Source organism: Oppia nitens, unplaced genomic scaffold (assembly GCF_028296485.1).
Source record: "Oppia nitens isolate AA-2021 unplaced genomic scaffold, nextdenovo-longstitch-racon4-pilon3 scaffold5_pilon_pilon_pilon, whole genome shotgun sequence".
Classification (NCBI taxonomy): domain Eukaryota; kingdom Metazoa; phylum Arthropoda; class Arachnida; order Sarcoptiformes; family Oppiidae; genus Oppia; species Oppia nitens.
In genome coordinates, this window is record NW_026533243.1 from 2,791,656 (window position 1) to 2,817,626 (window position 25,971).

The window sequence follows — 25,971 nt, forward strand, 5'->3', positions numbered from 1 at the left end:
TTCGATATAAAGTATATATAATATTTACAGATTTTATATATAATAAATTGTATCAATTTTTAAACTATAAATAAATTTATTTTTGATTATTATCACATTTATTATTAACTATGGTAAATGTATGAAAATCATAATTGAAATAAATTAAATGTCAATTATTCATATAATACATCGATAATTATGAGAAATGTATAAATTCTATTTTTTAAAACAAATTTACAAACAATTATCATATTTTAATAAATCATAACAATTAATATATTGATTGACAACTTTGTTAATCACAACTTTGATTCGTTGGTTCGCTTTTAACTCTAATGTTTCGTATACTTTGTTGTACTTCAATTGGTTTGCGCCAAACCTCTTGTGGATCACAGAACTCAAGTAATCCATTATCAACAAAGTCTTGGAAAACGTGTCGATCGGGTTTAGTGTGATCGTCGGCACAACTCAAGTATAGATCAATTTTGAGAGGATATTTGTCAGACTATTTTAATAATATTCAAATATATTAATATAATTAATATAATTAATACTTGTAATGCATAACAAATTGTTAACTGTATTTAAAAAAATTATATATTTTTAAACAAACCTTAAATCTGGCTAAAAGTCTTTGATCGCTACAGAGATTATTCACATATTGAGCGATCTTATCGAATAAGTCTTTACTTTTAGACCACAACCGATTGCGGGCGGGTTTCACGTTATAATACTCACAGAATATAGCGTGTGATCGCGGGTGAAGAAATTCGGGTTGTATTACTTTTAACCTATAGGTCATCAATATAGGTAATGTCCAACAATATACTCAACTACATTACAACTACTCACTTATTTATTGAAACCTTTTCGCTGTTTCCATAATCGACAAAATAAATATTGGCCACTCCTGAGTCTACATTGGTATCAACATTAAGTATAAGCCCTCTATACCATTGATGATCGTAATCATATTCAGCGACACAGGTTTGTCCTAACATATAAATATAGAAAAAGTAAAACAAAATTATATTTAAAAAATGATAAAAACATAAGCAAACCTTCAGCGAGTCGTGGAAGTGGTAAAAAGTGTTTCACTTTATTTCTTAATTTGCTTAACATTGAAATGAATGCTTTGTGTTCTTTATTAATGACTATTTCGTTATCAGTCGGATCATCAATAGCATCGACATTAAAAAATACATGCTTTCCCGCCAATGAGTGTGATATAACCACTTGATAAAAACGATTGGTTTCAAAAACAATTGGGTATAAGCCGTATGTTGAATGTATGAGACCTTCTATATTAAGTATAGTCTCGACTTCTTCGTCCAGATCTTCCTCTCTATCGGCAACCAAAAGACCTTTATTTTCTAATATCCTAATTAACGGAACATATAATCCATTTTCTATAATATCAATACTAACTTTCATTGGACTTTGTGTGGGAAAGTTCTGTTGAATAAAAAATATATRTCAATAAAACAAACTACAGTTACTGATGGCACTGACCTCCCAATGAAAGCGACATTTATGGTCTAATACTTTAGCGTAGATAATATTTCTGATTTCTATATCGGCCTCTTCATTAACCGGTTGGATATTAATAATATGGCATCGAATGGCCAGTTTTGGAACTTCTCGGCCAAATACATCTGAACTAATTTTGTCAATAATGGTTTGCTCTTCATTACCGTAATCAACATAACGTATAACCAGTTTAGATATATCGTCAGTTTCGGTGACGCCTACAATTTCTGCCCGATTCCATGTCTTATCGTATTCAAAATATGCTGTACAAGCGTTTCCTTTAATTAGTTCACCGATAAATGGCCCGAATTCTCCCGCATCAGTAAGTTTTGCCTGAATCTTGTCTTCAATATTGATAAGCGGCTGTTTTGGCATATTTTCATAGAATTGTCGAAATGATATATCGAAAGACTTATTGGCAACAAATTCACAGGCAATCGCTATTAATAATATTAATACAAACAAAATTAKCACAATTTATAATTATTATATACTATATATATAAATACCATAAAATGTTTTAGTTTTAGGATAAATAGGTTCAATATATTTGATACATGACTCGATTTTTACTGGTTTTATTGATTTTGATCTTTGCATTAGATCTTTAAGAACACTTCCTTCCGATTCAAAGTACGATTGAGGCATTTCGGGTCTCACTTCTCGCATCATTTCGGTATTAATATCGGTATCGTCATCGCTATCAACCACTCCATTGCTACTATAATTAGTATCTTTTAGTGCCAATCCTTTTTCAATAAGGAATGTACTGACACTGGTATAGATAACTTGTTGTTTGCCGAAAGCACTGGGAATTGTTGTCTCTTTAGAATAGAGTTTCACACGAATAGGTTCGCTGTCAATAATTTTCTCTTTAACTAAAATATACATATTTTTATGATTCTTCGAAAGAAACTCTTTCATGTCATCAATGGCAGTGTGCGACCAGTTGTCACCGCCCGTCGGCTTTAATCCAAACACACAATTCATAGCAAATGCACCATCTTTTGTATAAACATTGGACAGCGGAAGCATTTGAGAAACTGGTATATCATGTTTAGTGCCACAATCGACTGCTAATACCATAAATCTGGGCACTTGTGATGTACTGTCGATAGAGTTTAGAACTTTACCTCTTTTCCAACTGCCCTCTACTTTAATAGCACACCAATCATTAGGATTGAACCCGACTTCACCAAAAAACTCTTTATTTTTGTAATCGTCAACTAAAGCTCTTTCTTGAGTTTCAAAATATTCATTCACTTCTTTTTTATCGATTTGAACGTATATTTCATTTGGGTTTTCAATAGACGTCACTTTAACTTTAATAAGTGACGACCGTTTATCTGAATCRGAGCGCACGTGTCGATCAACTAAATCTCTGCAAATTTTAAGAGCTGATGCTCCCAATGGAAGAGAAATTTCTGATTCTTCACTAATAGAAGTAGAACTTCGCGTCGAAAGAAGTGATTCTTGAGATGAATTCAATGATCTTTGAATATCACATAAAGAATGATCTCCAGTGCTGTGGGCCTTCTTCTTCAGAACCATTAACTCATTGATCTTGGCCTCAGCGCCGCCATTATAACTTCTGAGCACAACATTGACTTTATTTTGGTAAACGCTATAAGTGTCGCTAAAATTGTCCAATTCGTATGTAGTCATCGCAAGTATCAATGCTTTTCCCGAACCTTTAGTGGTTGAGTTGTTAAAAAACTGGATCGCCTAATGACAATAAAAATTATATTAAAATATTTACATTATATATATATATATATATCTGAATAGTATGAAATGTCAACTCACATCTTCAGTCCATTTGTTATTTAAAACCGGTTTTACGTGAATCAGACCACAAGGTATGGCTAGAATAGGAGTCGTTAAAAATTCATCTCTCAATAGACGAAGATATGATTGTTTGACAGCAATAGCATAGCCGTAATCGACTAATTGGACCACATATTCATTTGATGGCTGATCTATTTTAATAATATTTCCCCTATAGTATTGAAGCTGCCACTGGATATTACGGCCGTTACAACCCGACTCTCCCTCACATATTACAGCACATGGAGTGTTAATTCTGGGACAATAATATGTATAAATACCAGCGTTTGAATCATTATATGTCTCATTCATTTGTTTCATAAGCAAAACTAAATCATCAAATTGTCTCTGGAGTTGAACATAGAAAAGATCCGGAGTCTCGACATGTGATACCATAACTGATACAGTTTTAATTCCTTTCGGTATATCTGGTTGTTTATACTTTATTAGCTGATTCTTATGGCGACAATATGTATTGAAATCGAAATAATTAGTCATTTCRGCAAATTTTAAATTAACTAATACTTGAATAGCAGACGGAATTTTATAACTAACATTTGGCACATCATAATGAATTAAGTCAACCAATTTGTATTCATTTTTCATTTCAAACTCATAAAGTGTTAATTGATTGCCAGTCACATACAGTTTGAACACTTCAAGTGCTTTTTCTGACCAATTATAAGATTTTTTACGACTATCTTCCAGTGTTTTAGGTTTGATACTATAAAGGCAACACTTGTAGGCAAACGGCAAATATTTCTTGGTGTCAAAATCAATCTTCTTCTCTCTTACGTTATACCAATGAATCGTCTCATTTAATCCATAATCCAGAAGAAAAATATCAGCCAAATGTTCTCCACTTTGATTAGTGCCCTCTCGGAAGTGTATGAGTCTTCCTCTACACCAACACTTCTTAGATGATGAATAAGCCAACAATTCATCTCCAGTAGGATATGTGCCAATGGCTGGCGCGTGATTATAGGGAGACTTACAAATGTTTTGAATCATTTGATTCATTAAACCAAATCTCTCTTTATCGGCCACTTTCTGTACATAAAACTTATGCGGACTCTCAACGTATATCACATTAACCACTTGTCTATTCATTGTATCGTCATTTGATTCCGATTGRTCCATAACTTCAACAATTTCAGTTATGTCTTCCTCGTCACCTCCACCTCCTACTCCCGATGTTTGTTCCATTGGTTCGCTTTTAACTGGTGTATCGTTATTAACTTGTTTCTGAAATTTGCCAAACTTTTTGAGTTGATCCTCAATATTAGTATCAAAAGTCAATTTAAAGTCATTCTGTGCCAAACCAATGGTTGTTCCGCTCGAGTCTCTAACCAATTGGTTAATTAAATTTTGCAATTTATTTCTCTCGTTATCGGTGTAGACCTGAATACTTTGTAATAGTTTGCCCTTTAATTCAGATCTTTTGCTTAGTATTTCAGTAGTAGAGGCGTGAAGTTCCCGTCTTCGAGCCAATTCCATGGCCATCATCTCATCCAAGAGCTCTTTTTCACGCATTTGAAGCAACGAATGCAATGAATGAAACAGTTGTCTGACATCTTTCCTAATTTTGTTGAACCATTCGGTCGTATTGTCCATATTTCGTTGAGTTTCAAAATGAACGGCCGATAAATCGGTAAAAGTTTTGACACCATTTTCAATACATTTCTGGAAATTAATGGGTGCTGTCTTCGGCACTCGGGATAGTATATTACTGATTGTTGTATCGTCTTCTTGAAGACTATTGATTATCGGTCGCAGAGTTGCAGCTGACTGTTGAACAGTAGACTCATCGTCTAAATCCAAGTCAATCATTTCGGCCGTCTTTGAAGCCGTAATGACACCCGAATCGATTGCGGCTCCGATTTGATAGAAATCAATGGGAAACATACCGTTAGTCTCAAAGAGTAACACCTGTGCGCCGACAGCCGACGGATCCAACCATTTACGCATTTCCGACTCATTTTGAATGACATATTGACGGACATCCGGACTGATGGTTGTGATGAACGTACAGACAATACATTTGATAAACTCTTTGTTTTGATGACAGATCTCAACAATACATAACTCGCAAACAGAGTGACCGCAAACCAACAGTCTTTGCGGAATAAATGGYTCGCCTTTTGATAACTGACTGGCCGTCAACTTTCGGGCCACACAATCGTTGGCCAAACTGCACGTATATTGCTTTGACATCACGCTATCGGTGATACAAATGGCCACTAATATGACTAAATAATTGACACAAATATAGTTATGTTTTATTATTATTATTATTATTATTATTATTATTATTGTGTATCAAATAAAACACACATTTTTTTCAAATCAATTTTAATGATTACGCAAATGTTTCAAATATGGATATAAATTACGTCATATATTATTAGTAATAATTGTATTAAATTGAAGTACAATTTGTGTGACGTTTATTATACACATATAAAGTAATATTGAAAGTTTTGTGTGAATCATAAAGTGTCCATGCACAATTGCATTTATTATATTATATACATTATATACATAGTATACATATATAGATTAAATTTATTTTATATGAATTAGTTTAGAAAATTTAAAACTTTAAAATATTTTTCGGTTCCGGTTTTTACTGTTTTTTTTTTGCTGAAACTGAAAACGGTTTGTGTCTCAACTCTAAGTCATTGTAAGTGTTCTACAGTACTGTTAGTACTGAACGATAAAATGTATTGACAAACAAATCACGTGTTTATTACGTTATTTAAGTTTAAAGTTTTAACGATTACTACATATGTATTAAAAGTCAAATAAATTTAATGATAATTAAAAAATTATTGATATTTTGAATATAATGTGAAGTATGCGATGGTTGGCCTCAATAGCGATCGGTTTGAACAGCTGTCGGATAACAACAGATTAAAACAAGAGCTGTTGTGCGGTATTTGTCACGAAGTCATCGATAATGCCATTCAAACCCAATGCAAACATGACTTCTGTAACGACTGTCTCAAGACTTGGCTGATGTCAAACAATGACCGCAAAGAGTGTCCCGAATGTAGACAAACACTGACATCAAGAAAACGAAAGAGATCTGCGGTTAATAGTAATGACATACAAATTGTGGCCAACGTTTGGGTGGAGAAAAATCGCAAACTTAATAACATAATCGGCTCTTTGAATATCACATGCGATTATCACTGGAATGGATGTAATCAARTGATACCATTGGAATCATTGAATTCACATTTGAATGAATGTCAGTACAAGTTATGTCAAAGTTGTGGATTCAATGCTGGCCAGAGTCGGGACGAACACAATTGTATTGAATTATTAAAGAATGAAATCAATGAAATGTTAAACAAATATAAGACAATAACTTCAGAAAAGATTAAAATCGAAAAACAATTTGAAAATTACAAGAATGAGTCAAATCAAAGGATTCAGAAAATTGATAACAAATTTAAAGAAGTGGTTACTATATGTCAGACATTTTATCACAAGTTTAACGAACAAAAACAGCTAAAGAAAAATATGGAAAAAACATCTAAAAGTTTATCACCAGAAGGATGTGTTGACTTAAAACCAATTAATGATAGCAATTGTTGTATCATTTGTGACCAAACTAATGATCAACAACTGATTGCTTGTTGTAATAAAGATTGTGTAATGAATTTGTTTAATACATTTGAAACATATATAGAAATTATCATTAATACTATTAATATTTTAATATACAGTAGATAAATGATATCAATTGAAAACAATGATATATTTGTTAATTTCTCATTGAAATATTTTATTCATATCAAACAGGTCACCAAATTTCACATTTCTTGTTTAGGATTAGATGTTAAATCGGATGACTTTAAATGTCCCAATTGTATGACAAATTCAAATAACAGGTGACTATAAATGTTTTAGTATTCATTTTTATATAATATTTAGTCAAATGATAACCTTTAGGTCAAATGCTACTTCTGGTAATCAATCAGAAGATATAAACATTGATTGCGTTGTGAAACTTGAAGTTATAATGTTTGGCACTTTTAGGGCCGTCGGAAAAGCTGTTGAAATTAGTGTAAACGGAATTAAATTGATTAATATCATTGCAAATGCAAATTCAAAATTTAATTATAATATAACGTTTCCGTACCAAGAGATACAACAGATTATGTATAATAACGATCCGTCGCTATCTTTATTGGTGTTATTGGTTTGCGAAAATCCCAATCAAAAGGTTAATATGCTTTTGCCGTCATTGAAATTTACCGGTGAAGAATATCGCAACTCTGGTTTCATATTTAATACCAAATCTAATGGTTTGCTTCATATAAATTTTCATTCATAAAAATTCATATTTACATTACTCTATTGTTTTTTATTACCTAATATATTAGACACAAGAGAAAGATATATAATACTAAAGTTAACCCAAAGATTAAGCGATAAATTTATTAATTTATTGAAGCAAACGGTACAACAAGAGGGTGACTGTGTTTGTGTGCCCATCACTAATGAAATTAAACAACTTTTTAATCATAATTGATTATAAATTTTTTATTACCACAAGTTTTTTTGTGTTACATATATCACAAATAGTTTATTCTGAGTTATTAATAAAAGTCATTTAAAAATAATATCAGATTTATATTTTATTTACAAAATTTGATATAAATTTAACTTATTATAATACTGTACACAATCTACACTAACTTTATATTATAAAGAAAATGTTAATTTTACGCTAAATCATAGTTACAATGTATTGAAAATTATTAAATAATTGATTATACAGTATTTATAACTCAAAACGAGTATAAAAGAGTAATTTTTTCATGTTTTATAAGAGTGTATTGATTTTTTTATCTATAATAAAACTTATATACATTTTAATAATTAACAATTTAATGAATACAATTGTGTAAAATATGTTAATTTATAGAAACAAATAAAACTTAAACATTATTGTAATATACGGTAGTATTGTAACAGTTATGATAATCACAATATACTGATTGATATAAACATGACACGCATGGCATTCAAATGTTATGTGAAAGTAGTAATGCAAACAAAAATATTGTTTTCAATTCAAATGACTTTAGTGTATGCAATGAATGACTTAACCCAACAAATAGGTGTGTCCTCCCAGTCCTAGACTGCCATTCATTACAATTTTATACATACCTGTGCTTTCATAAACATACCGAACATTTCAATCGCACAAATGATTTAATATTTTTCAAATTATTTTTTTTATAATAAATTAATAATATTTTATTAATTTAGTGATGAAGTCTTGAATCTAATATTTTAATCATTAAATCAATTGTCTGTCCGTTTAATTGCCATTTAGTCCGTAGAAGTGATGTCTTCAACGAACAACTTTGTGTGTCAGTGGGTGTTGCCATCGTTTTTGTTGATTGTCATCACACATGTCATCAATGGTCAGTTCAATTGGCAGACCAGAGATTCTTTTGATGAGATCCGCAAACAGTTGGACAAAGTTGTTGAAGACAATTGTAAAGTAGTTGATATAAATGAATTGTTTTTACCGCAATCGTCGGTCACACACATTCCTGACCTGAAATGGCTGGGCATTGACCCGATATTCGCCAACCGAACCAATTTATTACACATCCATAATATGGCCCTAAGCCGTGCTTTTTATCTTAGGTATGATTTTGTCACTAATTATTTTATATTTGTTATAATTTTTTTAAAAATTGATTTTAATGTCTAAATCAATCATTTTCTTTGTTCAGTTATATTCTCCAGAAAGCACCGGACGATTCAGAACCTGGTTTTATGTATTACTTTTTGTCGTCAATCGCCGACGTGGCGGCCAATCGCTACATAAACGCCAGTAGTATATATTATGGGCCAAACATGGCATTCACGCCATCATATAAGGGGTTTTTCAACAAAACGATGCCTTTGTTCGCTCCGCGAGCTTTCCGTGCGGACGACTTCAATGATCCCTACCATCTTCAGGGAACGTCTACATTGAATACCATAGAAGCCATTGATTTGGGCGCAATTCAGAACAACTCATTTAGCACTAACTACACACACGAACAATACAAGATCAATGAATGGTACAAATTATGGTTACCTGATCTCACTAAAAGACACGACTCGAAAACCACTTACACCGTTCAAATAACACACATAAACGGTACTAACGAAACATTTGTATGGCACGGACCACCCGCCGCATCCGACATTCCCGGACCAGTTAAATGGTTTAAACCTTACTTTGATTGTGATCGATCCAATAAATGGGTTTATGGAGCATCGGTTCCCATTCCTGATATATTTCCTCGACATACTGGTTGGCGACATATCGAAATACCAATGTTTGTAACTAATTTTATTAATAAAATTTATATTTATTTTAAAAATTTTGTTTGATTTTGTTTATAGAAATGTTGCGGTCGCTGTCATGGAAATAGATTTTGAAAGAATAGACATAAATCAGTGTCCCATCGGTGAGGGCAATCCGGCTCCCAATTATTTTGCTGGTACTGCCCGATGCAAAAACGCAACCACAGAGTGTGAACCCATTCACGGATATGGTTTTAGACGCGGAGGTTATCAATGTAGATGTAGACCAGGTTTTCGGTTACCAAAAGTGGTCAGAAGTCCTTATTTGGGAGAATTGATTGAAAGGGCGACAAATTCTGAATACAATCGGGGATATAATTGTGATAAAATTGGTTATATTGCGGTCAGAACTCAAAATGTTGTGCCAATTGAAGAATACGAAAGACTGAAATATATCGCACGTATGGAAACTTTGACAGGTCTTCATTCAAACTCGAATTTCAGTAATAGAGTTGATCCCAATTGGATTACTAATTATGTACGAAGAGAATTAAATTCTCAGAACTGCCACCGATTGTCTGCCAAAAATCCAGAGATATTGACATTAAGAGGAGATACTTCTTATGGCAAAGAAGAACAACTTGAAAATCAGGCGCGAATGGCATTACGTTTGGCTAATTTTATTTCGGCGTTTCTTCAAGTTGTTGATCCTAAAGAACAATTTGCCGAATTTCGTGTTCCCGATAAACCTTTGACTACGGATCAGATAATTGGTGAAGCATTGGCCACAGTTATCGGCGACAGACGGTTACAGGGATGCGGTGTTTATTTTGATAGAAACCAATTTAACCAAAATTTAACACATTTTGCTCCGTATGCCTATCGAAAGGAACGCAATGCGAGAAAGTTTTTTGTTGACGATATGTCCCGATTTGGTCCCAATTCTAAATTGTTTTACTTAAATCACGATTATTATAAACTATTGAAAATGCGTTGGGCTTCCAATACGGATGATTTGGCCACATATACCACCAAAATTAATGTCCGTTACAATAGTACTGGTCTTTATGGCATTCGCTATGACCACTATCCTCTCCAATACAAAGCAGCTGAACTAAAACATGGTCACTGGACATCACCATATTTTGATTGCGGAGGATTTCATAACCAATGGATTATGACATACTCGGCACCATTTTTTGGTTGGGATAAGATTAAGTCRCGACTCGAGTTTAAGGGTGTTGTCGCCGTCAGTATTAAACTCGAAGAACTAGATATTAATCAATGCGGCGATAATTATTACGTGCCGAACGCCTTTAAAAATACACATAAATGTGACCGACTGTCCTCTCGGTGCGTACCTATACTGGGTCGACGATTCGAAGCTGGAGGCTATAAGTGTGAGTGTGAACAGGGATACGAATATCCATTTAACGATCCCATCACATATTTTGATGGCCAAATACTTGAGGCCGAGTATCTTAATATGTTAGAGCGTCATCCCTCACGGTTCGACACATTGGCCTGTCGTGTGGCAGTCGGCAGCTTAACCAGTCATCCCTGGAATGTCTTTACTATTTTGCTCATTACAAGTGTTGTAATTCTGGTGAATCTCTCTCTAAGTCCAATGTTGTTATAAACAGATTTTAATATAAATATATATATAAAAATAATTTTGTGAATTATTTATACTAAATGAACAAAAATCATACAAATTTACAATAACAACAATAATTAATTATTGACTGAAAAATCATTGTCCATCCAAATAACTAACATAACTAATTAATTGATTATAATATTATAAAACAATTTAAACATAGTTTACAGTAYATTAGTTCTTAAATATTTTAAACACATTTTGTTGTTTATATATTTTTTTRTATCTGTTTTTGAAAAATTTTATTTACAATTTATATTTTAAACTTTGTTTTATAATTATTTTTGAGTTTATAGATTAGATTTAAAAAAATTATTGGTTAAGGCATTTATATTTTTATTTATTGAAAAAATGTCTAAAATTTGAGTGCATTTCTTGTTATACGTCTATGAAATGATAAGACTTTACTTTTAATTGATTATTTCAGTCAATGATATGTCTGTCCAAAGAGCGATCCGACCGATCAAACAGATCCCAAATACCTATTGTTTATTGACTTATTATTAAATGATTTAAAAAGTTATAGTGTTTTGAGATAATTCATATTTTTGTTATCATACATATTGTTGCACAACAACACAAATCTCACAAATTGTATATATAATTAAATAATGTTTATATTAATATAAAATATTTACTTATAGTTTTAATTGATTGACACATGAGTTCATCCATTTATTCACCAAAATTTTATTTTTGCAATTATTTTTTATTTGTTTTTAAATTTTTATTTTTCTTAATTAGAAAAATTTGTAATATTTTCGTGCAATTTTTAATGATTTTCTTTTTATTAAAATCCTATTCATACATACAGTGTATTTATAAATGTAATAAATTATTGCTTATCCAGTGTTGAAAAGGCATGAAATGTAATATTTTATATTTTTAATATGATCTACATTTTTATTTTATATTCTGTATATGAATAGTATTTTAATAATTTATTTTGTATCTCAATTTAATTTTAATCAACTAATTTTTGCACTAATATAATTGTGTTAAATTTATTATAACAATATTTAAGCTATAAATATACATTAAATTTATTTGTAAATTATTGAATGATTTTGTTTATTATCAAATTGCTAAATATGTTTGTTTGAAAACATGTTTTATTATTAAATATTTTGTTTAATTGTCTGATCAAATGTTTTTATAATTACTTACAAAATCAAATTTGTTACCCAAACTATTGTTCATATATGTAATATTGTACTATTGATTATATTTTAAATTTATACAAAATTCAATTATATATTAATAATTATTCCGACCAGTTATCTGTTTGTGTGATTTATTTGATGATAAATGTTACTAATTTTAATCAAATTTTGAATCAATTATTAGCTAATAGACATTTTTGTGAACAACGAATCAAATTTATAAATAATAATAAAAAAATAAAAAAGAATTTTAACTATTTTTACTTAAAATATTTTAACAACAAAAAGCATTTATAGACTATAAARTGCATAGAAAATAGCCCCCAATGGGAATCGGCTTATGATGTGATCGCAAGTTTTTTTAGATATTATAGAATTTTATTTAAATAATATATTATAGAACTCATCAAAATAAAGCTAAATTTATCCAAAAAATAAATAAATACAATTATTGAGATAAYTGAATCTATTTAAAAATAATAATATCATTCAACATTGATTTGTTATTATCATTAAAAATATAAATTAATTTGGTTTGATTTTTTAAAACCTTTAAAATTTAAGTACACAATTAACGTATTTGAAGAAATCTTTATATATTATGTTTTTAATATTAAAAATTAGAAAATTAGATAATTTTGGCTAAAATTAATGAAAATTATTCAAAAACTTCATTAATTATACAACAAAATTAATCTTCAAAAGTTCACTAGTTTTGTGATCAAAATATCAAATATTTTCATTAATTGGCATTTCATGGATTTGATTATGAGATATTAACTCAACAAAACAAATGCCAGATTATTAAACTTGATATTCATGAAAGATTTTTTAGTTGTTTTTAATATTTTAACTATTTTTTGTATTAATAAGTTTTAAYTTTTATATACAAATCTGATATTTAATGAGTTATCATATTAATAATAATATAATATAATAATAATGTATAGTATAAACAGTATCTTATAAGCTATTTATTTTATTTTTTCTTCAATATATATATATTGTTTTTATGTTTGTTATTTATAAAATTGTTTTTTATGGAATAATTCAAAATCAATGTTTCATTACATTTTATTTTAAAACTATTAAATTTATTTGTTTTTGTTTGTTTATTTTTATTTCGAGTATACTTTATTTATTTATATTTTCAATTGAAATTGATTGAAGATTTTATTTTTTAAAGCATTATAAAAATTAAGATCATGTATTATAATGATAACCATAATCATAAAATTTTATAACATATAAAAACTAAACAAATACATAAACAAAAAGGTAAACCGGAAAAAGTTTTATATAAAACAAGAATATAATGTATTTATAAAAACAATTTTTAACTTTTAAAAAACATTTTATATCTTTAAATAAGTTTTATAATTGAATATCAAAATARAATTATAAACAAAACTTTTGTTGTATTTTAAATGTTTACTTAAATTGAAGTATAAAAACTAAAAGTGTATCTTTTATTTGTATCAAATAATAAAAATTTTATTTTCAAGTGTAACTGTGAAATGCTTAACAAACACTCCTCTTTGCAGTTAAACATGTTATATAATAGTAAGTAAAGCTTTTTAAATTATTTGAAAAAAATATTTTGAATGTTTATACGTTTTTTAAAGTTGTAGACAAAGTTAGTAAAAATATTGCAAAATATAATCAATCATTTGATTTGATTTCACTAACAGTAAGTTTGGCTCTTATATCCATTTGAAATATCATTTGCAATAAACTTTCAAAAATATAATAAATCGAGCGCTTAGTTGTCTATTAAGTATAAAGAATAACTAAATAGGACTGATATTCTCAAACTCCCTGAGCTTATCTATTAATTTTTCTATACAAGAAATTTATACTGATTTTTATTCATATGATATGTCATTGTTAGTTACGCTATTATATATAACAAAATATATGACATATAGTTTTAAATACATTTGATGTATTACAGTATAATCTTAATTTCTTATACTTTATATACAATTTTTTATCTTATAATAAGTTACTTTTGTTTCATTGAATTATATTATAAAATAATAATGTAATAGAGTATTGATTGTTAAATTACTAATAAATAATTGGTATAAAACATGATCTACAAATTATTACAAGTWATATTAWCTACTATAATTATTTTTAAATATAAATTTATCAAAATTATTAATAATTTTAGTATAATATCACAAAAATAAAATATCATCAAAATATATTATATAAAATACAGTAGTTATYCATATAATTTATTAAAAMTATGATTGTATAGTGWWACATGTTAAARCATATTTCAGATACTGGAAGATAAATTTATATATAGTTTTAGTTAAATAAGTTTAAAACAATACTTAAATTAATATAAAAAGAAATTTATAATGAATATGATTTAACAAAATTTTAGACAAATTAAATATATACTGTATATATATGCAGTATTTCAATACATAACAATTCTAAACAAAAATTGTTTTTACTAGATTTTCAACATTTTATATTATAAGCTTTGAGGTATGTATACTCTCTCTCTCTCTCTCTCTCTCTCTCTCTCTCTCTCTCTCTCTCTCTCTTCAAAAATATGTTTTTAAGTATTTTTCTGTTCTTATGTTTTTTGAATTTATCGATGATTAGTAGATTTTTCAATATCTAATGTTTTGCTAAAATATTGTGTTTCCTTTTGATAAATAGCTTAAATATCTTTTAAAAATAAGTTTTTTAGAAAAACTACTCGAAAATAGTTAAGGGAGTTGTCGGCAATACAAACATTAAATACATAACAACACACTCTCAACACATAAGACAAAAATATGACATTTAAGTTGTGATGCGAACGAACATTACATCAAAAAATACAAAGAGATTTAAAGTGAAGTTATATTATAGTTTTGGTATATATTATATAACTTTTTAATGATTGTTACATTCCTTAAATAATTTTACATTAGTTTCAGTTATGTTGAAAGCATTGAATTTTATTTTTTTTTTTTTTATAATAACAACAACAAAATTATTTCGAAAAATAATAACACATATAAAAAACGAAATGAAGTTTTAGATTAATATTAATTGAAAATAATAAATTTTGACACAATATAGTTATTTTGCTAAAAATTGAGAGCTATAATCATTATTTTGATTGAATGAACTCATTCAAGAAAATTTGTAACTAATTTTTTATTAGCAATCCTAAATTTAATTTTATTTATAAAAAATTTAAATTATATATAAAATTGGAATTTCTATTAAATTATATCAAAGGTTAAATGAGCCAATAATGAGTAGCAATATTTGAAAAATACAAAAAATATATATAATGAAAATTAATGAAAACACGAAAGAAATATTAATAAAAATAAAATCAATTTGTCATTAAATAACAGAAATTTTTAGGTTTTATATTACATTTTTTATTAGATAAATCTCAAAATAGAATTTAAAAATATAATTTTGAGATTTTGTTTAAAATAATTTATGTTTCAAATGATTTGAAAAGCAAAATACTTTTGTGCATTTTTTTATTAATTTGCAATAATATTTTATTAAATTAACAAAATAAGGACTTGAAATTTGTATAATTTTTACCATTAATTTACTTCCTATTTAAAAAAATCTAATCGTTGGCAATGAATAGTCAAGTAGTTTGTGAATACCTATTCATGAGCTATTAGTTTAATATTTGAGAGACAAGTTAGAGAAACATTAAATTATGATAAGAGAGTGAATACYATTATAACTGTAACTATATTTGTAATAAAAAAGACAAGTTTTACAGAAATGTTTAAAATGTTTTTAATTWAAAAAAAAWWTTCGGATGATATCATTAATATATATATATATAAATTAAGTTATTTATATTTACTAAATTAATGGAATCTCCACTTGTGTTGATGTTTTGATATATTTTACAGTGAATTTGATTTAAAAGCWATTTTCCCGATGTTATGGCACTCTTAACTTAAAACTGAAACATTGATTCAGACACTAGTGTTTCACACGAGAAACTCCTACAGAAAACAACATTTTTTTTTTTTGTCTGAAAAAGTATAATATGTAATAACATTATATACAGTATATAATGCATACCTATATATGTTRTATACTGTATTATTTTTATATATATAATAAAAATCTCTGTAGAGTGAGTGAGAGGGAGAGCAATAAATTTAATAAATTGAATTCCTCCTCATATTTAAAGTACAGCCACTCCTGTATTGAGTCAATGGATTATACTTCAACTAACAACTATACAATATAAAACAATATAATTTTTATTTATAAGATTTACATTTATCAACAATTATTTTAGTGTATAATACAGTTAAAAATGTATCTGTATTTTGYTTATGTTGTAATGATAAATATTATATGCGAGACATTATAGTAAAGAATAATTTTGATAATTAACTACATTTTATAGACCACAGATTGAGATAGTCATTGGGATTTCTAACTCATWTACTTATACTGTATATTGAACTTCTCGGGTGTGATACTTAATCTAAGGGTTAGTCATATAAATTAGTTGTTGGCATAAATTTTGTCCAATTTTGGCTTTAATTGTAAAGTCAATTGTTGTGATGCACTGCCCGGAAAACATAAAAATTATATAATCTTTTCACTTGTGTTCACTATAATATGATAATATAAAAAGCAAAAAATAGACAAAACTGTTAATCCCACGCTTTTTTCTCGAGGAGAAAGAGAGAGAGAGAGAGAGAGAGAGAGAGAGAGAGAGAGAGAGAGAGAGAGAGAGAGAGAGAGAGAGAGAGAGGCATTAATTGTAAATTTTTTCATTTATACGATTGTTGTAAATAATGGTAATGTATGTGGATTTTAATATACAGGTATTTGGGCTGACWTTAAGACAATTATCTKTTTATGAGTTGTAACCACTAGTGATACCATGGAATCAGTCGGAAGATCAAAGTTTAACAAAATAAATGTAGTCATTGTACAAAAATTATATTTGTTTGTATTGTATTACTATAATATATATTGTCTAACTATATCTGTTATCACTATAGATATAAAGGAAAGAGAGAAATTGCAAACTTAACTAATAATTGGTRGAAAACAACAAACATTTTCATTTATATCAGAAATATTTATTAATATTGTTATTGCTATAGARGTATTAATATTACATTTAATAAACGTTACAAAATAGATATGATATGTATTATAACAAAAATWAAATAATATCCATTTTATGGGTGTAGTTCGACATAGGGTAAAAAAAAAATTTATTTGAGAGTTATTTTTTAAATTTATTTTTATGATAAATTGTCTTTATTTTAAATAATAAKCAAATATTTATTTCATTTATTCATCACTTTATTGTTTAAACAAAAGTAAAAACTGTTTTAATAATTAATTTGGTGTTTTATATTAAATATACATTCATAATAATAATAATAATAATAAACACTTAAATTTGCCAAAATTAATGTGAAATTTATTTTGTGGGCTTACATAATATCATATAACAACTAATTATGTATTCATCAAACTATATGAGCAAACAATTGATTAAACTCTGCTTTTTATGTAATTAATTACAACTAAATTTTTGGATAATTATATTTTCTTTTCGTATAACAACTATTTTATTAAATATAAAATTAATTAATCTTTCATTTCATGACTAATGATATATATTTTTTTCATATTTACATATATATTAACGACATGACAATCATTGTGTGGACAATACATAATAACAGGTCTCTGGTTATTGATAAACGATATCTCGTGTCAACTRAATCCCGGCGGTGCTTATGATATAGGACAGGGTCGGTGGGGTGAGAGACGAGGTATATATTTGTTTATTTATATCATTCAATAGTTATACTATTTAATTGTTTCTCATCATTAGACTATTATATAAAATCTTTACTAATTTTTAAAAAATAATTATATTAATTATATTTTAATTTGTGTCTCTGAACTTCAAATTATATAATTAATTAAATGATTGTTACATATCATATTCATTGTTTTGTTTTTGTATAAACAGTACTGATATTATATACAAATTATAAAATTTAGGTGACTTGGGTCCGGCCGGTATCGCTGGTATAACAATAGGAGCGGTGGCAGTGGCCGGTGCTCTGGCCGTCACTGTTTTCTTTTGCTATTATGTACACCAAAAGCAAAAACAGGCCGAATCACAAGCTTATGGATCACAAACAGGTATGCATTTTAATGTGTTATATTTAATTACATTTCGTGTTTTGTTTAAAATAAGTGATAGMCTTATGAATGAAAAATGTTATTTATATAACATAAACATAAAAACAATTATTTTTTTCCATTCATTGTTCTCTTGGTTTTTAATTAATATTAATTACAATATAAATACAGTATAAGTCATGGATAGGTTAGTTTTGTTAACTGTTAGGGCTTATAGTGATAGTGAGAGAGTTGAGTAAACATAAAAATAGTTTACTTTTAGGCTGAACTGCAAAACTCTCTCAACTCATATATTATTCAAGTCTTTCTCATTAAAAATTCAAAATATAAATAAAAAACTTTGGTTGAAGTGAAAGATAGATAGAAAAAATCATTAACTTATTTACTGAGTTATTAAAACTAGCAAATAAGCATAATATATATAACAATATAAAAATGTACATAATAATAGTTAATAAAATCTATATTATTATATTATAATWTATAATATATTTTTACTGGCAAACTATAATACAGTATAATAAMATAGTATAGTAATAGCCAGTGATAACTTCAAWATATATATATAACAAATAAAATAAATTAAATTGAAGTGTAGTTCGTTGTACTTTTATWTAAGTCATACATAAAATTATTTATTTGTTTGTATTATTATTATTGTATTTAAAAAATTTATTATATGAAAATTATTATTCATTTGTAAAATATATTGTGAAAAATAAAATTAACCATTAATTTGTAGTTTTTATCGTGTTGTTAACTAACAAATATAATAAGTGGAGAAAATATTTCATTAATCAATTAAAAATAAAATTTAAAAAAAATATTTTTATTAAATATGAAACTACATCACACTTTTGATATTAACTAATTTTTATGTTATATTTTATGACACACACACACAGGATATCGCAAACCGGCCTATCAGGACTACTAATCACATATCAAATTGCATTTAATATTAAAAGTTTTTTCATATAACAGTATTACATTTAATGATACATTTATCGATTAATTTTTGTGGTTGACTGACATTTACGGTACACACATACAYACCAACATTTTATTTTATTACCACATGTTTTTTATTTAAAAAAAATTGTCCACTAATTGTTTTTTACTTATAATAATTTTTAATAKAAATTTTTTATTCTTATTACATTTAATATATATAATATTTATATAAATACTTATATTATTTTACTGTAACAGTATATTTTATTGTTATAAAAATGCATTTTATTTAATATAGTTTTTTTTAATTTCTATTATAATAAAATTATAGTAAATATATATAATAATAAAATATAAAAACGGGAGAAAAATTAGTTCAATATATGCCTTTTGTATTCAACCTTTTTTTTTTAGTGAACAATTGATTTAATAATAATAATGTATTTACGCTTTGTATTTAAATGAATGAAAAATTATCGTAAATTATTATTAAAATATGAAATTTTGAATAAATATATTTATACAACAAAAYAAAAATGCTTTTGTGTTATCTGTATAAACATTCACTCTCTGTCCCATTGAATCCTATTTAATGTGTTTATTACATAATAAAAACATATAATTCTTTATACAAACAAATACTGTTTTGGAAATATGTTTAATTTGATTTTATATTAAATAATTTATAATATAATWATTATTATTTTATATGGTTTACCATATTCAAAAAAATATCTCTTATTTCTCCCCTCATTGAATAAACAAGATTTGACCGGATTATTGATGCTAATCAACTTCATAAGGAAAGGTATTAAACAATATTACTGTATATTATATACAACTCCAAGTTTGGCAAAGGGAAGGCCTAATTGCCAGAGAAATACGGCCTCAAATGTGGTTATTAAATACCAGACAAATAACTTATATTRAATTACAAGTAAATAAAAAGTTACTTTTTATGTTTTATAAAATGACATCATATCTATAGTGAAAAATTACAAAATATATCGTCAATTAATTGTAGTGATTGCACAATTATTTCTGCTTGATACAATCAATAATAGGAAATAGTATTGTAGTGCAATTGACTCTATAGTATAATACAGTATTTTTTATTATTTTATAATTACTGTCAATTGTCTTTTTCCGTTATTGTACTGMACATCAAACTTATTATATTTTTTGTTATATCAAAAATAATGTATACTCTTATARTAATACATATATACAGGTTTTAATCACGTAATATATAATACTTTTATATAGTTAGTACTGAAAACTGTATAAACATATATATAGTATATATATATATATATRTTATATATATTATATACTATGTATAATTTATGATTGAAAATAATAATAATATAAAAAYAACAAAAAATACTAATATCTGTTGTMAAAAAGGCTGTGATTATACAGTGATATAAAATACATTTTAATTTGTATTTATTGTATGACTAATGAATAAGAAATTAAAAAAATATGATAAACACTGTATTATACTGAACAGTATTGTATGAATAAAATATATTAAATTTATATACAGACAAAAAATTGATTATAAGTATTGCCTCATTAATAATATTCTTAACATTTGCAATGTTTGCCAATAGATAACACTTGAATAGACTACATATTTCTCACATAACATTAATAGACTACAGTCTAAGTTAAGTCATATATAATTATAATAAATATGTTAATTAAATACACATTTAATTAATTAGTTATAAGTAATTAGTCAAACATGTGATCACTTGACACGAGTGGACGTRTGATAAATGTATGCATTAGACTATTGGGACTATAATTAGAAAATTGTGGTCAACTTAGTCAACATGTGGTTATTTAATAGACTTTTATTATTTCAAATATCACTGAATTTRCTRTTAAAAGTACTGTATAAACAAAATAGTTTAGTAATCTGTTATTATATRTATTGTATTRTACTATAAGTTTATAGTTAACAAAATGTTTGTATGATAATRATTAAATTTAAATATGTGCATGGTTAATTATTAATTTATTTAATAGACTTTTTRTTGAAAGATATTGATTTTTAATTATAAGATCCAGTAATAKATATTTGATTGTATTTTCTAGAAATGTCCAAGGTGACATTTTATTATACATTTGTAATTAAATTGAATTATTACATCAATTAAAATGATAACATTTMAAATGAATCATAAGTTATTGAATCAAACAATTAAAATAATATCAGTTATCATATGTTTATGGTATGCGTTGCTAATCAAAAACGGCTGACACTGTAGTCGTAAAAATGCAAACTATTTGATGCATTGTGTATGCGTTGACAGTGTTTTTACTCTAAAGTGATAACATTGGTTCTGATTGGTYGAGACTTGATTGTCAAATRTGTATTGTTATCACTGATTGGTTGTTGTAATTTGGTTGTAGCGCCGCACTGGTGGCCACAATGTGAGTGAATAGCGAGCGCTTGTTTTGGACACCATTTATGTGATGTTGACTATTGAGTGTTGACTGGAGTGCTGTTTGTGTGACTGAATGTATGTATTGCTTGTATCGCTTGTATTGGTTGTACTGACTGTGTGTTCGTATGTTTTCAAGCAATAGTCAGAGCACTGACTCAATGTATGTGTTGTTGATTTGAGTGGCGTTTAGTCATTGAGTTTACATTTTGAGTGTCGGAGTCATTGTCTGTGAAATCGGTGGACAACACCTCCTAAGTCATCGGCCAAATCATGTCTTAAGCCAACTATCATTAAACTGTACGACCAGATCGTTGTCATTGTATACYAGTGCTCAAAGATGGCGATCAATAGAGGCTGTTGTAGTGGTCAGCCGATGTTGACAGTCATATCTGTGCTGACATTWTGGACATTGTTGTGTGCCGTCAATATAGTGGTCAATGGCCATAATGGTCATCACAAGGACAGTCCTAAGTCCAACTATACCTACTTTGAGGAACGCAATACTGATCTATATTTCTCACATTTAACTGTTAATACTTATACGGGTCAGGTATATGTTGGAGGTGTCAATAGGATATACCAATTTTCACCACATCTTGTTCCCGAAGCCGTAGTTTTTATGGGACCTGAGGAGGACAGTGCCGATTGTCCGGTGACCAGAAACTGTCCGAATGTAGTGAAAAAGCCAACCATTTATTACAACAAAGTGCTGGTCATAGACTATACTCAATCGCGACTCATATCGTGCGGCTCTCTATTTCAAGGTGTCTGTGCTGTCCATAAACTTGATAATGTGTCACAATTTGACTCATCGGCTACCGAATCGGTAGTTGCCAACAATGCCACGGCTTCGACTGTCGCATTTATAGCACCGGGACCTACAAAATCACCAAAACATGTACTATATGTGGGCGTATCCTACACGGCTAACGGGCCTTATCGGTCGGATGTACCGGCCGTCAGTTCCCGATCACTCGACCCGAATGGTTGGTTACTCTATTGATTATTTAATTTATTTTATATTTAGTTTTTAACTAAATTTTATAAATGTTTTTAATTGTCGTTTGATAATCATATAAATCAATTTTTTAGTTTAGCCTTAGGTTTGAGTTATAAATGTCACTGAGGGAAAAAATATTAAAATACAAGACAAATATACAAAATATTTTAGACACTTGTCTCGATTTTTTTAGACAGTCTTAATATTAAATGACAAATGACCCAGGAAAAAACGGTATTATTTGGTAGGACATTTGTCATTTAATTTTAAGACATTAATTAAATTCAAAGGGGCAGTATATGTATTTATATTTTAAGATATTTGTATTAAAAAATTGAGACAAACATTATATTTTTTATGTATATATGTATATATTGTTATAGACTCTTGCCATTTAATATATATAATAAATGTCTGATAAATAAAAGACAAATGCATTATTTTATTTTAATTTATAGCAATTTTATTTTGGACAAATATATATTTAAAATAAATACATTTATGCAAGTATATTATAACAAACAATAAATTTTAAAAAATTAGAAAAATACTATAGATAATTTAATAACATTATTGATGTAAAACTTGATCCTAATTTTTCATTATAAGTAACTGGTGACCAATGATTTAAAACTGACGTCAAAATAAACTAAAAATAAAATAAAAAAAATATTAAATAAAATATTTCAATTATTTATAAATTTATAAAACCTACCTGTTTTATACTGTATATATATATAACTTATATATATATAATTACCGTAATGTTATATAAAACAAAATAAAATATATTAATCGATACCACAATTAATAATCACTATTTAATTCATCACACAATGACTTAACAGATAAATAAAATTTATTGATTTTCGCAAAGTTTTGTCTCATCTTTTCATTAGCGATGTCTGTAATGTGTTTGATATAGTCTTCGGAGACAATCAAACGATTGTCGCAAATGATGGGCACTTCCAGTGACGGACAGTTACGGACGGCAACAATAAAGCGCTGTTTTTTGATGACTGTTAGACCAGAGTTACGAAAACCGCAAGCGATGGCCACTTCAAGCAGCTGTCGGGCGGCCATCAAACCGTCGGCACAGACGTGCAAAACAAACGGTTCGACTTTGTATGAACCAAATGGCGGACAATCGGCAGGGCTTTGGATGGCCGACAGTATGTCTTGCGATTGGACTAAATCGTGTGATATGAACAGCCATTTGGCACTAGATTTGACATTTTGTACGGTACTTCGGCCAAAACGGTTATCCTTCCCGAACACGAACTGGTCGTATAGTAGACCAGACAGTCGTTCAGTGCTGTAATCAACGGAACAATTGGTTCATCAATGGATCCCTTAAGACTCAGGTCTTGTTTGCCAATCAGTTGTCGACAATTGTCTTCCAGGAGTGTTGGGTTAAATTGCAAACTCCTCACATCAAACACATGCCATTGTTTTGATAGTAATATTAGTCACTAAACTACAGTAATAATGTTTGTAATTACAATAAAACTATTTTGTCTAAAAATACAGAAATTTTGTTTATTTAATAAATGTGTTTTACACTGCAATGCATAAATGCTAAAAAATAAATAACATTAAGGTAAAAAGGGGTATTTTTAATGTATATTTTTAAAATAATAATTTGTCTAATTAATTTATACAATTTGTCTATAAATTTGTAGACAACATTATTAATTGTCTTTTATAAAAAAATAGTGTCTAATATTTTTTGGACAAAAAATAAATCATTGGGCATGTCATAGTTTAACATTATATTTTAATATAAATGTCTTTTATTTTTTAGACAAATAAAATTTGTCTTAAAATTTAAATACAATTAGATTTATTTTATTGGACATACCAATGCTATACTGTAAAAACCAAAATACTTTCAAGATTTTATTGTCAGTGGTTTTTAGGCTTGAATTCAATATTTTCTGAATTATATTAATTTAAAATTAGGTTAAATATATTAGTTTTTATTTACTATTTAATTGTATCAATGAAATAATAGTTTTTATGCATAACATGTAAATTAAATACAAACTACTTGTTTGTTTGATATGATATATGAAATAATAGTGTAGTGTTTGATAAGTGAAGCAAATTTTGGTTATTTTTTGTATTAATTTGATTTATAAACGAGTTATTTGTTTATTTATTTGTTCTCATTGTTGATCTGTTAGTGGTATTGATTGCCATAAATAATAACACAACTTATATGTTATTGTTTTTTATTATCTGACTGTAACAGCAATGTTCACGATTGCGGCTACGGGTGTGACCACTGGTACACGATTGTTGATAAACTCATTGGCCAGAGATCGCTATCCCATAAGCTATGTATATGGCTTTCAATCACGTGGTTTCTCCTATTTCTTGACCATACAGAAGAAGAGTGCCGAAGCTTCGCGACCATTCATATCAAAATTGGTGCGAATCTGTCAAAAGGATGCCGACTACTACTCATATACCGAAGTGCCCATTATTTGTCGGACAACACATGACAACAATGAGTACAACTTAGCTCAGGCAGCTTTTGTTGGTAAACCCGGATCAGAGTTGGCCACTTCATTGGGTATTACAGCACAGGACGACATATTATTTATAGCGTTTGCCAAATCAAAGGATGAGTCGGATGTTTTTAATAAGCCGTCGGCCAATTCAGCCCTATGTGTCTATGCGTTGTCAGCCATTCATCGAAAGTTTACCCAAAATATTCAACACTGTTTCAATGGAAATGGCAATCAAGGACTAGACTTTATTAATATCATTCAAACTTGTGTTCCCACTGTAAGTCTACAAATGTTTTCATACATTTACTATAACTAAAAAATATAATTKATTTTGTATTTTTTCTTATCGGTAATAATATATTTTTATTAA

General features: G+C 27.8%; 5 protein-coding genes across 5 annotated transcripts in view; 4 read left to right on the plus strand and 1 right to left on the minus strand.

Moving 5' to 3' along the window:
• Positions 1 to 273: 273 nt before the first annotated feature.
• Positions 274 to 5,599, minus strand: LOC128961890 (RING finger protein 17-like). Its single transcript, XM_054308197.1, has 7 exons — positions 3,319 to 5,599; positions 2,022 to 3,237; positions 1,495 to 1,952; positions 1,044 to 1,437; positions 835 to 976; positions 596 to 773; positions 274 to 487 (listed from the first exon to the last, which is right to left on the minus strand). Exons 1-7 carry the CDS (start codon positions 5,551 to 5,553, stop codon positions 278 to 280), a joined length of 4,833 nt encoding a protein of 1,610 aa, XP_054164172.1. The 5' UTR covers positions 5,554 to 5,599; the 3' UTR covers positions 274 to 277.
• A 457-nt stretch (positions 5,600 to 6,056) lies between these two features.
• LOC128961248 (uncharacterized) lies at positions 6,057 to 7,882 on the plus strand. Its single transcript, XM_054307465.1, has 4 exons — positions 6,057 to 6,999; positions 7,150 to 7,238; positions 7,300 to 7,655; positions 7,734 to 7,882. Exons 1-4 carry the CDS (start codon positions 6,202 to 6,204, stop codon positions 7,880 to 7,882), a joined length of 1,392 nt encoding a protein of 463 aa, XP_054163440.1. The 5' UTR covers positions 6,057 to 6,201.
• Positions 7,883 to 8,358: 476 nt separating this feature from the next.
• On the plus strand, positions 8,359 to 11,302 carry LOC128961249 (uncharacterized). Its single transcript, XM_054307466.1, has 3 exons — positions 8,359 to 9,012; positions 9,102 to 9,695; positions 9,763 to 11,302. Exons 1-3 carry the CDS (start codon positions 8,705 to 8,707, stop codon positions 11,300 to 11,302), a joined length of 2,442 nt encoding a protein of 813 aa, XP_054163441.1. The 5' UTR covers positions 8,359 to 8,704.
• A 6,290-nt stretch (positions 11,303 to 17,592) lies between these two features.
• Positions 17,593 to 19,810, plus strand: LOC128961286 (uncharacterized). The gene is made up of 4 exons (XM_054307504.1): positions 17,593 to 18,027; positions 18,204 to 18,293; positions 18,529 to 18,672; positions 19,578 to 19,810. Exons 1-4 carry the CDS (start codon positions 17,976 to 17,978, stop codon positions 19,607 to 19,609), a joined length of 318 nt encoding a protein of 105 aa, XP_054163479.1. The 5' UTR covers positions 17,593 to 17,975; the 3' UTR covers positions 19,610 to 19,810.
• Positions 19,811 to 22,094: 2,284 nt separating this feature from the next.
• LOC128961752 (plexin-A2-like) overlaps positions 22,095 to 25,971 on the plus strand; it is a 36,077-nt gene continuing 32,200 nt past the window's right edge. The window contains exons 1-2 of the mRNA XM_054308014.1: positions 22,095 to 23,071; positions 25,340 to 25,878. Coding sequence (XP_054163989.1) covers positions 22,423 to 23,071; positions 25,340 to 25,878 — 1,188 coding nt within the window. The 5' untranslated portion in view covers positions 22,095 to 22,422. The remainder of the gene's footprint in view (positions 23,072 to 25,339; positions 25,879 to 25,971) is intronic.